This window comes from Gorilla gorilla, chromosome 22, assembly GCF_029281585.2.
Source record: "Gorilla gorilla gorilla isolate KB3781 chromosome 22, NHGRI_mGorGor1-v2.1_pri, whole genome shotgun sequence".
NCBI classification, from domain to species: domain Eukaryota; kingdom Metazoa; phylum Chordata; class Mammalia; order Primates; family Hominidae; genus Gorilla; species Gorilla gorilla.
In genome coordinates this window covers 33,102,792-33,115,823 of record NC_073246.2, presented here as the reverse complement: position 1 = coordinate 33,115,823, position 13,032 = coordinate 33,102,792, and the positions used below count along the sequence as shown (strand labels likewise).

The 13,032-nt window shown below is 42.6% G+C and overlaps 1 protein-coding gene across 10 annotated transcripts in view; it reads left to right on the top strand.

Moving 5' to 3' along the window:
* TIAM1 (TIAM Rac1 associated GEF 1) overlaps positions 1-13,032 on the top strand; it is a 443,241-nt gene that overhangs the window by 329,439 nt on the left and 100,770 nt on the right. For all 10 annotated transcript variants that reach the window (XM_063702595.1, XM_063702591.1, XM_063702592.1 and 7 more), the window contains 2 exons: positions 5,076-5,300; positions 7,444-7,629. In XM_063702595.1, coding sequence (XP_063558665.1) covers positions 5,076-5,300; positions 7,444-7,629 — 411 coding nt within the window. The remainder of the gene's footprint in view (positions 1-5,075; positions 5,301-7,443; positions 7,630-13,032) is intronic.

Here is a 13,032-nt window from a genome sequence, read left to right as displayed (position 1 = left end):
AGAGCTCAAAATATTGAATGGTCATGCCTGCAATCCCAGCACTTTGGGAGGCTGAGGCAGGGTGATCATCTGAGGTTGGGAGTTTAGGACCACCCTGGCCAACACGGTGAAACCCCTCTCTACTAAAAATACAAAAATTACCTGGGCTTGGTGGTGTACGCCTGTAATCCCAGCACTTTGGGAGGCTGAGGCGGGCGGATCACTTGAGGTCAGGAGTTCAAGACCAGACTGGCCAACGTGGTGAAACCCTGTCTCTACTAAAAATACAAAAAAACTAGCTGGGTGTGTGGCTCCCTAGTAGCCCGTAGTCCCAGCTAGGGACTAGGGAGGCTGAGGCAGGAGAACCACTTGAACCCAGGAGGCGGAGGTGGCAGTGAGCTGAGATCGTGCCCAGGCACTCCAGCCTGGGCAACAGAGTGAGATTCTGTCTAAAAAATAATAATAATAATTATCGAATGGGTAATGCTTGTGACTCTGCAGCCTGGCTTTCAGAGCAATTAACAAGAGCTGGGGGTCAGGATCAGTATGTCATATTAAACAAGAAAAACACAGAACCGAAACTTTTTTTTTTTAAGAACGGGGTTGGTGGAGATTGGGATTTATGATAAATGACTGTGTTCTTCCTAATTTTTCTGGGCTTTTTTCCTCCATCTGTGAAAAATGGTCATCTGAGTCCCTTCTGGATAAATATTTTTATTTAAATTCTTAAGTTCATAACATATATTCAGCCGAGCTTGCTGTCAGAAATTTCAGATCTTTCTATCCGTTACTCTGGTATTATGTCAGGGTTGTAGGTATTTCCTTTTCTTACTCTGTGAGTTAGGGGGTGAGGGTAGGGGCTGGGAGGTTCTAACTGAGGCAGAGATGAGAGAGGTTTGCCTTGAAGAGATGGATGTGGACCGCCCCTGAGCTTCCACCTGCCAGGTGTTTGTGCAGGAACCATAGCATCTCCTTAGTGCTGTGTGCGCCTCTGCAGGGATTGCATCTGGATGCCCACACATTATCCTTTAAAAATGGGTGAAGATGGCCGGGCGCAGTAGCTCACGCTTGTAATCCCAGCAGTTTGGGAGGCCGAGGTGGGTGGATCGCCTGAGGTCAGGAGTTCGAGACCAGCCTGGCCAACATGGAGAAACCCCATCTCTACTAAAAGTACAAAAATCAGCTGGGCGTGGTGGCAGGTGCCTGTAATTCCAACTGCTCTGGAGGCTGAGGCAGGAGAATCTCTTGAACTTGGGAGGCGGAGGTTGCAGTGAGCCAAGATTGCACTGCTACTGCACTCCAGCCTGGGCGACAGAGAAAGATTCCGTCTCAAAAAAAAAAAAAGGGGGTGAAGACACGAACTCCCCTAAAATCTAAAAGCTCCTCATTTCCACTGAGCGATACAAACAAAATGGAAAGCATGTTTCGGGTCAAGGAACCAGCTTTTTATCAGGTACTACCAGGCAACTTGGGAGGGCAAAGAAATAAATGGTGGAGAAGGGTGAAACTTTTTGGAACTTCCTTTGTAGTTTTGTAAGGACAATTTTTAATGAAAACTGGAATATGAGGTATCATATTTTTAGCATAGTTATAGAAAAATTATACTCAAATATTAGGATAATATACCTTGGAAGGATGTTCTTTGAAACTTTCTATGATAGTTTAACGTATACACAGAAAAGGCACATTTTGATGGTGTTTAACAAACTGAACACACCCCTGTCGTACATCAGCACCCAGCACCATGTAACCAGCACCCAGATGAAGAAACAGAAGGTGGCCAGCACCCCAGAAACCTTACTGTGCTTCTTACCAGATTCTACCCATTGCATCTCATCCCACCAAAAAAACCTGCCCTCTCGACTTCTAATAGTGTATATTAGTTTATCTGTGTTGGTGCTTGATATGGTTTGGCTGTGCCCCCACCCAAATCTCATCTTGAATTGTAGTTCCCATAATCCCCACTTGTCGTGGGAGGGACCCATTGGAAGGTAATTGAATCATGGGGGCGGTTACCTCCATACTGTTCTTGTGAAAGTGAGTGAGTTCTCACTAGATCTGATGGTTTTATAAGGGGCTTTCCCCCCTGCTTTGTTCTGCACTTCTCCTCGCTGCCACCATGAGAAGAAGGATGTGTTTGCTTCCCTTTCTGCCATGATTGTAAGTTTCCTGAGGCCTCCTCAGCCATGCTGAACTGTGAGTCAATTAAACTTCTTTCCTTTATAAATTACCCAGTCTTGGATATGTCTTCGTTAGCAGCATGAGAATGGACTAATACAGTACTTTATATAAATAGAATCCTACAGTATATACTGCAGTGCATCTGATTCCTTCCCCAACAAGATGTGTGCCAAGTTTATATGTGTTAATCTATAGTTATAGGTCCTTCATTCTTGCTGTATAGTATTTCATTGTGTGATTATCCCACATATTCATCCATTGCCCTATTGGTGGAATCTGGATGGTGTCCAGTTTCACCCATGATTTGCTGCTGGGCATGTTCTTGTGTGTATATTTTTCTGTGCATATGAATGCATTTCTCTTGAGTGTGTACCCAGAGTGCATTTTCTGGGTCACAGGGTATGCATATATTCAACTTTAGTAGGTAATATCCAACAGCTTTGTAAAGCAGTTGTACAAGTTTACTTTCCAGCCAGTGGCCAGCAGTGCATAGGAGTTCTGGTTACTCCATATCTTTGCCAACACTGGGTATTTTCATCTTGGAAGTTTTTTTTTTCCTTCCTTTTTTTTTTTTTTTTTTTAAGGAAAAATCCTTATCAAATTATTTCTCCTTTTTTTTTTTTTTTTTTTTTTAAAAAAAAAAGGAGGCCGGGCATGGTGGCTCACACCTGTAATCCCAGCACTTTGGGAGGCTGAGGCAGGTGGATCATGAGATCAAGAGATTGAGACCATCCTGGCCAACGTGGTGAAACCCCATCTCTACTAAAAAAAAAAAAAATACAAAAATTAGCTGGGCGTGGTGGCACACGCCTGTAGTCCCAGCTACTCGGGAGGCTGAGGCAGGAGAATCACTTGAACTCGGGAGGCGGAGGTTGCAGTGAACTGAGATCGTGCCACTGCACTCCAGCCTGGTGACAGACAGACTCCTTCTCAAAAAAAAAAAAAAAAAGGGCTGGGAGTATAGCCCCACCTGACGAGATACCCATTTATTGTGAGGCACTGGGAGATCCAATGATCAAGCTTTGTACAGTACACCAGCAGGAGCAAGCTTGGTGCTCTCATTAGATGCAGGAGGGCCTCTCTTTTTCTGGTGGAACTTCAGGATGATACATAAGGACAAACTATAAGATAATGACCTGCAAAGAGGAGACAACTATAAAATAAAGTGAAGCAAATTTAATCTCATAAATAGACATGCATTTTTCCTCCTAAGTTTCTCGGTCTACAAGTCCTCACCTGTGGCTTCCGGTGTCTTTATCGCCTCTCCTCCTCCCACTCAGTCTTTACAAAGTGATTCCATTTGCTTTGTCAGGTGGTACTTCTGCTGTTTCTTCTTCAGATTGTCTAGCATATTGAAATCTTTATCCATAGGCAAAATATTTGTTATCCACATAACAACTGCTGGACCAGTTAGGTTTGCCCAGTGGGAGGTGACTTTGTTGGCTGACACCATTTTTAATATTTGATGCTGTTTCTTCTGTGGAATACAAAACTGATCAGATTCAGAAATAATAAAGATAAAGTACTATCTTGACTTAAATTCCAGCTGCCAGCCAGCACAGTGTCATGTGCTGGTGGGTTCCTGTTAATAGAATGTTGTTTACAAGTGGCTGGGCAAGGTGGCTCACGTCTGTAATCCCAGCACTTTGGGAGGCCGAGGTGGGTGGATCACTTGAGGTCAGGAGTTCGAGACCAGCCTAGGCAACATGGTGAAACCCTGTCTCTACTAAAAATATAAAACTTAGCCGGGCATGGTGGCACACGCCTGTAGTCCCAGCTACTCGGGAGGCTGAGGTATGAGAAATGCTTGGACCTGGGAGGCAGAGGCTGCAGTGAGCCAAGATCGCGCCACTGCACTCCAGCCTGGGCAACAGAGCAAGACCCTGTCTCAAAAAAAAAAAACCAAAACAAAACAGAATTTTGTATACAAGCCATCACTCAAATTAGTTAGAAAACTAAGAAGGTGCTTCAAAGGAGAAAAAACAATGAAGTGTTTTTGTGCATGAAAAATGAATGTTAGTAGCTCCTTTAGTATTGTAGTGGCTGAATAGACTATTTCTTGAGATGGGCTAACTTCTGAGCATTTGTTTCACTTCTCTGGGCTTAAGAGAGTATCTGGAAAAGTCCAGTATCTCCTCACTTGTAAAAACTCACTGATTGAATTCCTAAAGAATCATTAATAGCGAGTTATCACATGTGCTGTCTCTTGAAAACTATTCTGACTTTTGCCTTTCAGAACACCGAGTCACACCAATCCCATGCAGGTCACCATTGGTGGGTGTCACTCACCATTTTCTTAATGCCCTTCTCAAACAGGCCACTTTTAGCACATGGAGTGTTGTTGGGCGGCTGCAATTCTTAGAGGGTCCCATAGAGTCCCCAAAGACGGTATTTCTTCTAGCTACCTGACCACTTCCCCAACCCTAGTTCTGTCTTGCTGCTTAGCACCAGGATAGGACCTTCGGATTTGGGTTGCAGTGGTTCACGAGGGGCAGGGCTGTTGTAGCTTCCTATGTCAGTAATGTCCCTCAGTCCCACTCATGTCCTGTAACTGACTGATCCTATCTGGAAACTGACCTTTGCTTCACAGCAACCCTCGTGAGTAGACACCAAGTTGTCTGTGTTAGGAGTATCACTTTCACAAGTGAGTTCAGTAAGTACATTGAGTGAGCAGACATGGTGGCTTCATTCAGGACAGACCTTGAAAGGGAGGAGGGGAGAGTGGGCATCTGACCTGAGACTCATTTTTTGTTACTGATTTCCTGAAGGAAGAGGAGGTCAGGTTAGTCTTATCCATGGGTGTCTAGACCTGTCACCTCGACTCCCAGGCATTGCTTCTCTGGAAATGCTCCGGTTCATTTCTCTTAAGTTCCTAAGAGGTGCCTTTTTCTTCCTGCCCCTTCTTCCTGGTACAGACCACTAGCCAGACGGAGCTTGAAAACTGGATCACCGCCATCCACTCTGCCTGCGCCACTGCGGTCGCGAGGCACCACCACAAGGAAGACACGCTCCGACTCCTGAAATCAGAGATCAAAAAACTGGAACAGAAGATTGACATGGATGAAAAGATGAAGAAAATGGGTGAAATGCAGCTGTCTTCAGTCACTGACTCAAAGAAAAAGAAAACAATATTAGATCAGGTAATCATTCTTCCGTGTTTAGGTCTGGACAAAATTGTTAGGTCTCTAAAAGGGTTTTTTTTTTTTTTTTTTTGCTGTTTTGGAATCGTGAAACATCATTGGATATCTCCTCGACAGCCTGTCATCCAGGATGCTAAGTTCTTTATTGTGACTGTCAGTGTTCTTCACCCTTTGTTCATAGCTGATTGTTAACAGCTAAGCGGAACAATATTACATTGAATGAAAGACAGAAACCCAATAGAGGAGCCCTGGCTCCCATCAATGATGTGCTGTTCTAGGGGATCTGTGTAATTAGAAAGTTTGCAATTTCATTTCCCGTGTTATCAGACTGACTTGGAGTTCTCTTGTGGTGGGGACTCATTTCTGACTCCTCAGTAAATTTTGAATTCTTAATTTGGAAAAGGTAACGTACATTCAAAAAATATATCTGGCCGGGTGTGGCGGCTCATGCCTGTAATCCCAGCACTTTGGGAGGCTGAGGTGGGCATATTCGCTTGAGCCCAGGATTTCAAGACTAGCCTGGGCAACATGGCAAAACCCTATCTCTACACAAAAAATACAAAAATTAGCCGCAACTGTAGTCTCACAGGAGGCCGAGAGGAGAGGATCGCCTGAGCCTGGGAGGCGGAGGGTGCGGTGGGCCAAGATTGTGCCATTGCACTCCAGCCTGGGTACAGAGCAAGACTCTCTCTATATATATCTAGATATATATATAGAGAGAGATATATCTATCTATCTATCTAGATCTAGATATATAATTGCTTTATATGTGCATAAGTATATTTCATGCTAAAGAAAAAATATTTAGTGAAATGAACAAAGCACATTTTTGCCTGCTATTCAGCTGTCAGTAACAGCCATCTGGTAGTGCTTTGACACTTTGTCCTAATGCTTAGGAAATAATTGCATGAATAAATGATATTTAAATCATTGAACAATTGACATGGGCCTTCCACATTTCTCTCCCTCTGGGGTTTCCCTTTGTTACCTGACATTGTATTTTTTTAAATTGAGGCAAAAATCACATAATGTAAAATCAACCATTTTAACACGAACAATTCAGTAACATCGAGTACGTGTACCATGTGGTGCAACCACTCCCCCATCTAGCCCTGAAATTGTTAATCTGGCCCAAAATGTAACCCTGTACCTGTGAAGCAGTTGCTCCTCTCTGCCCCCGGCACTCTGTCTTCATGAATTTGCCTATTCTAGATATTTCATATGAATGGAATTGCACAGTACGTGGCCTTTTGTGTCCGGCTCCTTCCCTGAGCTTCATGTTTTGGAGGTGGATACACATGGTAGCATACATCAGCAGTTTACTCCTGGGTTCTGGTTGTCCGTATACACCATGGTTTGTTTATTGGCCATTTCTTGATGGACATTCAAGCTGTTTCCACCTTTTGCAAACAGTGCTGCTATGAACATGTGTGTACAGTGATATATATTTTGTTGAAGCAAAAAGGGAGATTTCAACCATTCCTCATTATCTGTACCATTGTCAGCATCACTGCGCCTTCACTCTATGCCAGACCTTGTACTTATGCTTGTATTATCTTTTTCAAACATCCCAACAGCCTAAGGAGGTAGGTATTATTTTGCCACTTTGAAAAATAAGGGAATGTCTCAGAGACATGCTACAGTTGGAACTTTGTATTCCAGAGTCTGGGTCTCCACCATCTTGTGTTCCACTTCTACCCTGTGTTCTGGGCTACCCTCCTCTTCCCAAAAGCACTTGGTTGATTGCTTCTAGCCTTTCATTCGTCTCACGTTTCTTTGTATGAAAACCTACATCTCGTTAAGTCATATAGTTCTTTGGTGATGGAAATCTCTACATTTTTACTTCTGGAGTCTAGAGTTTGTGGCCCAGATCTTGGAGTTGATAGACCTATCATGTCCCCAGTACGAACTCCAAGATAGGAGGGAACAGAGGAACTTGTCACTTTCTATTTATGATGCTGAATTTATGGCTATAGATCTTTGCAGAAGAAACATAAGTAACTAAGAAACTTAGGTACCTGTTGTTTATTCCTTAGGATTATAATGAATGCCTTTACGACATATAGATCTGTATAGGATAAAGATATTAGCATTTGTTTCCCATTTTCTCACTTTTTCTTTTCCCGTGTTTTCACTACCATAGATCTTTGTCTGGGAGCAAAATCTCGAGCAGTTCCAAATGGACCTGTTTCGTTTCCGCTGTTATTTAGCCAGCCTTCAGGGTGGGGAGCTGCCAAACCCCAAAAGGCTTCTCGCTTTTGCAAGTCGACCAACGAAAGTGGCCATGGGCCGCCTTGGAATCTTTTCGGTATCATCGTTTCATGCCCTGGTGAGTAGAAGCTAATGAATTTTTGAAAAACATTAAGCTTGACGCTTAATCCTGAGCAGGACTTGACAAGAGTCTCCTAAGTGTTTTTCGAGCTTCCTGCTGTGTATGGATTTCTGAAATGCCCTCCCTTTGCAGTGGATGCAAATTTCCATTTAAACCTGTGTGAAATATATTACTTAAGCATCTCTTGATGGGGGGGCCTAAGCTATTGTGCAAAGAAAATATGAAGGGTACCATCTTCAGCGTTGTTCACGTGTAGTATTTGTTGATAGCTCTTGTCATCTTTAGGCAGTGTCATGTTTGGAACCCAAATACGTATTTTTTATATAAACTTTGTGGGAATGGTGAGTGGAGTGCTCACTCTCATACATCAATGCATTCTCAGGCTGGGCGCAGTGACTCATGCCTGTAATCCCAGCACTTTGGGAGGCCGACGCAGGTGGATCACCTGAGGTCAGGAGTTCGAGACCAACCTGGCCAACATGGTGAAACCCTGTCTCTATTAAGTGTACAGAAATTACCTGAGTGTGGTGGCGTACACCTGTAATCCCAGCTACTCAGGAGGCTGAAGCCTGAGAATCGCTTGAAGCTAGGAGGAGGTTGTCACAGTGAGCCAAGATCGTACCACTGCACTCCAGCCTGGGCGACAAATTGAGACTCTGTCTCAAAAAAAAAAAAAAAAAAAATATATATATATATATATATATGTTTGTATGTGTATATGTCTGTATATATATATATATACACACACATATACATATACACATACACCATATATGGAACACAGATCTCTTTGGAGCTCTCCATTTCACTTTATTTTTACCATTGTTTTGATGACCACGAATACCCGATGCATTAGAGCAAGGCGAAGAACTCTGTGATTCGCCAGCTGAACATATATGCATTGCTTGAGGAAGGGAATTTCCATCTGACCTCTAGGGCGGCAGATTGTATAGTTGTGTTGTGTGTTTATAATCTGTAATTTCATGTACTTGCTAAATTGCGAGCAGCTTTGTGTACTTTTGGCTCCTTCTCAAAAATTGCTGTATGAGTAACATGGTTTTAGTCTATCCAAGTCGACACCCACTTAGAATGTACTGCACCTTAGCACATTTGCTAGAGAATTAAATGTTAAGTCTCAGGTTCCAGAAACTGCTTTGTAAAACCTTAGCTGTGCTGTTCTTCTCTTGCTTTGTCAGCTGTACCCTTCAATTGCATTCAGAGCTATAATTCAGTCAGAGGCGTTTGTATTCTTTATAAATAGATTAGCATCATCATTCAGATAATTAGGGGTAGATTTACATTTTTAAAGAAGTCTTAAACCAATTTCTGGAGTTATTAAAACTGGCATCCTGATTTGTTCTGCTAATTACAGCTCAGCTCTTGGTCTCCCTGGCTACCACCTCTCCATACAGCTATTAAATCCTGTTTTTTCAGTAGTGGTGGGACAAAGTGCTGTGTTGAATAAACTTACAAAAGGTTTTCAGTTTTTGACTCCACATCTATTTCTCGGAGACCTGGACACCAATTTTTAACTTAGCCAAATCTCAGTTCGCCTATTCTGCAAACCAAAAATAAACAAAAAAACTAGGATAGAAATTCTTCTTTATCTCCTTGTCAGAATATCATCCATTGAGGACGCATTTTTATGAAGGGAACTCGTGATGTCATCGAGGTACCATCTGTATTAATACAAACCCTGAGCATCAAAGTGGCTTCCTCCTCGTACTGTACCTTGCTAGATTTTGGAGAAAATAATTTTGCTTTCTCCCTAAAAGTTGTATGCTTTCATTGTTTTCTTCAAAGCCACTGGGCACAGCCTCCCTGAGAAGGTTACCGTTTTACTCTTCCATAATTCATCTTCGGACCCTCTAATTTCCTTCGTCTCAATGTCTGTGATGTGTGTGTACTTTTCTTTCGGGGGGCAGGCTATTAAAATTTGGCCAGCTGAAGATGGGGATGGGAGAGTTAGTTACTCTGAGGTGTTTTGGTCAGTGGTTTTAAAGAACATTGAAGTCCATATGTTCAACTCTCTGTTCCTTTCTTGGGTTTTTGCTCACTTTGTCAGTGATACAAGTCTGGGTGTTTTCAATATGTTCCTGCAACTTCTCTTTTCTATGAGGGGTTTCATTTCAGCTGGAACAAGTCAGGCGAGCCTGTTGGATGTCTGTTCCTATTTGTTGCTTTAGCTCCTGTGGAAGATCCCGGGCAGGGAATTTTGCAGTCTGATTTATTAGGCACTCTTATTTTCTTTCCCTCCTCTCCTTGTCATTTGACCCCTGGGATTTTTTTTTCTCCTTGGGGTTGAAACATTCTTCAATTTAGTCTTTGTCCAGACATTTTTTTCTTCTTTTTAGTGGGGGAGGAGGAAGGAGGAGGTGTGAGGGTAACAGGGCTGGGTAGATTGGGGAGCTACAATTGAAGTAGCATTCACTGAGAAAGCTTCCCATAATGCTGAGTGATTTGCAGTAATTAACTGAAGGGTCCTCGCTGTACTCTTTGAAAGAAGGTTATCATTGTTCTTGTTTGCACAGATGAGCAGAATGATAGAGTAATCAGGTTCAGGCCACAAAGGGAGGCATTGTCTGGGCAAAGATCATTGAGAAACTCTTGAGCTCTGGTCCAGCAGTTCTTCTGCCAGCCCTTTTTCTAAATCCCTTTGCTCATTTTGAGTCATTATTGTCTTGGGGATAGTGGTTACTTTTGCAGTTTACAAGGCCCCAAGCAATTTAGAATTACTGCTTATAAGAAACTTAAGTAAAGTGTTTGTTAAACAGACTAAACTAACTAATCAGCTGATAACTGAGAATATTTATGGGTGTATGAATTTCTCTTTCATGCTGTCTTTGTCCGGAAATTGTAAACTGAAGAGCTTTCTTTTTTCTTTCTTTTTTTTGCATTATACTTTAAGTTCTAGGGTACATGTGCACAACGTGCAGGTTTGTTACATATGTATACATGTGCCATGTTGGTGTGATGCACCCATTGTTGTCACCGTGTTATATAGGATGTGCTTTTGCTTTGTGGTATTTATGTATTTATTTGTTCAACAAATATATGTAAGTGCCTGGCATCCGTCAGTTTTATCCTTGTGATTAGGACTATAGTGAACAGCACAGAGATCCTGTCCTCTTGAAGCTTATATTCTTGTGGGAGAGAAGGGTAAGAAATAAGTAAACAATTAACTAGACACGGTAAGTACAGGTATTGCTGTGTGTATGAAGAAAGCAAACAGTAATATATGTCGACGTATTTTATACGGTTGCCTCTATGTATGTGTCACTATTAATGACTGGATTTATTTATAAAATGACTATATGACTGTGAGGCCAAATGGACATGTTTTTCCTCTAGAATTTAAAATTTTTTAACACCATCTATTCAGTGTTGACATAGTCATGTGAGCATATGCGTGTCTGCATGTTATAATTTATTCCTTTTACAACCTTTGTTTACCTTTAACTGAGAAAGTGATGAAAATAGAGAAGAGAAAATTTTTACATATTTTACGGTGTGTTTGTCTTGTGATTTTGTTCCCTGTGACAGCTCCAGTGTAATCTTAGATTAAAATCTTTCTCATGAAAATTCCCACCAGTGTCTTGGATACCACATTTTTCTATGCCCTGATCTGGGATTTTTTTTTTTTTTTTTTTAACATGCTAAGCTGAGAAAATGCAAAATGCAAGACCTCTCAGCTCCCTCATCTTCCTATTTTTGTTTGGGTCCAAAAACCTTCCCTCTAATACCCTTGTAGAGAAGCCGTTTTGATTCCTGTTTTTAATGTACGTAGGGGTCCCTGCCACCCGTGGGGCTTCTGCGGTGTTTACATTGTCAGTACTGAAGCCCCAGAGGGGCGTGCCTTCCAACCAACACGCTGACTGCTGGGGAGGCCCCTCATGTTACCAACAGTGCCTCATCCCCTGCATTGCTGCCAATTGGCATCTGTCACATCGGGAGTTGCCTGTGTGGGAATCTACAAGTAGGTTCCAAGACATTCACCTCTGGCAACAAAAGAGTGGGTGGAGAAGTTTCATTTCAAGTCTGACTCGCTGTTCCTCCTGCCACTCTCTTTTTTGAAAGGCGAGCGGGTGGGTGGCCCATGGAGACCTTCTGGCAGAAGTTCCCTTAAGTTCCTGGGACTTTGCTTGCCACCTGTAGGATAAAGTTCAAGCCTGAATGTTTTGCCTGGGAGGACTTTCTGGAGTCCTTGTGGAGATTCTACTTGAGCAATTATCCTGGTGACAGATTTACATTTAGGGTGTTCCCTTGTGAAATGCTTCTCTGGGATCGCACCACTGGACTCCAGCCTGGGTGACAGAGCGAGACTCCGTCAAAAAAAAAAAAAAAAAAAAAGGAAATGCTTCTCTGGGTTGCTGGCACATTGTAATACCTCGACAGAGTTTAGCTTTTGTTTAACAAAAAAATACAAGTTTTCTTTCCCATTTACCTAAACATAGGACATGTAAGTGATGCAAGTCTGGTAAGGTGCCTTCATCTTCAGTGAGCCCAGTCCCTTTTGTCTTGTTATTCTGCCATCCTTGAAAAGGCTTAGGTAGGGACATCCTAGACCACAACACAGACCTTCCTTTTATCAGGAAAAAAGAAAACAGATAGGATAGAGGAAAGGATAACAGAAAGCCCCCTCCCGTTGAGCACAGTTCCTGGAAGTTGCAAATAGTTTTTTTGCTTGTATGCCGTTGACCAGGACTTAAGCCCAATCCATGCCCTACTGCAAGGAAAATAAGTCATCTTGGACTTAGTGGCTGCATGCTCACTTACATTTGAGATTCCCCACCCCCCCCCTTTTTCTTTTGAGAAAGAGTCTCGTTCTGTCGCCCAGGCTAGAGTGCAGTGGCGTGTTCTCAGCTCACTGCAACCTCCACCTCCTGGGTTCAAGCAATTCTCCTGTCTCAGCTTCCCAAGTAGCTAGGATTACAGGTGCCTGTCACTGTGCCCAGCTGATTTTTGTATTTTTTAGTTAAGACAGGGTTTCACCATGTTGGCCAGGCTGGTCTCGAACTCCTGACCTCAGGTGATCTGCCTGCATCTGCCTCCTAAAGTGCTGGGATTACAGGCAGGAGCCACCGCACCTGGCCTACATTTGAGATTTTTCTGACTAAGATGGAATAGAGAATGGATATTGGGGGCCAGTGATCACTTGTCTGATTTTAAAACGTGATTTTATATATCCTAAGAAAACAAAATAGTAGAGATTGGTAATTTTAGATTTAACCTGGAAACCCAGGAACCAAAATCTGTTGTTTTTCCACTATTGTTGCTGACGCTTTAGCACCATTTTTCAATAGAATGCAGAAACAGCTCTGTAGCATTTGGAGAGAAAGCCTGGCTCATTTCTCTTGCTGTAGTTCAAGCCTGTGACCAGAAGGACATGTCATTTTTGGA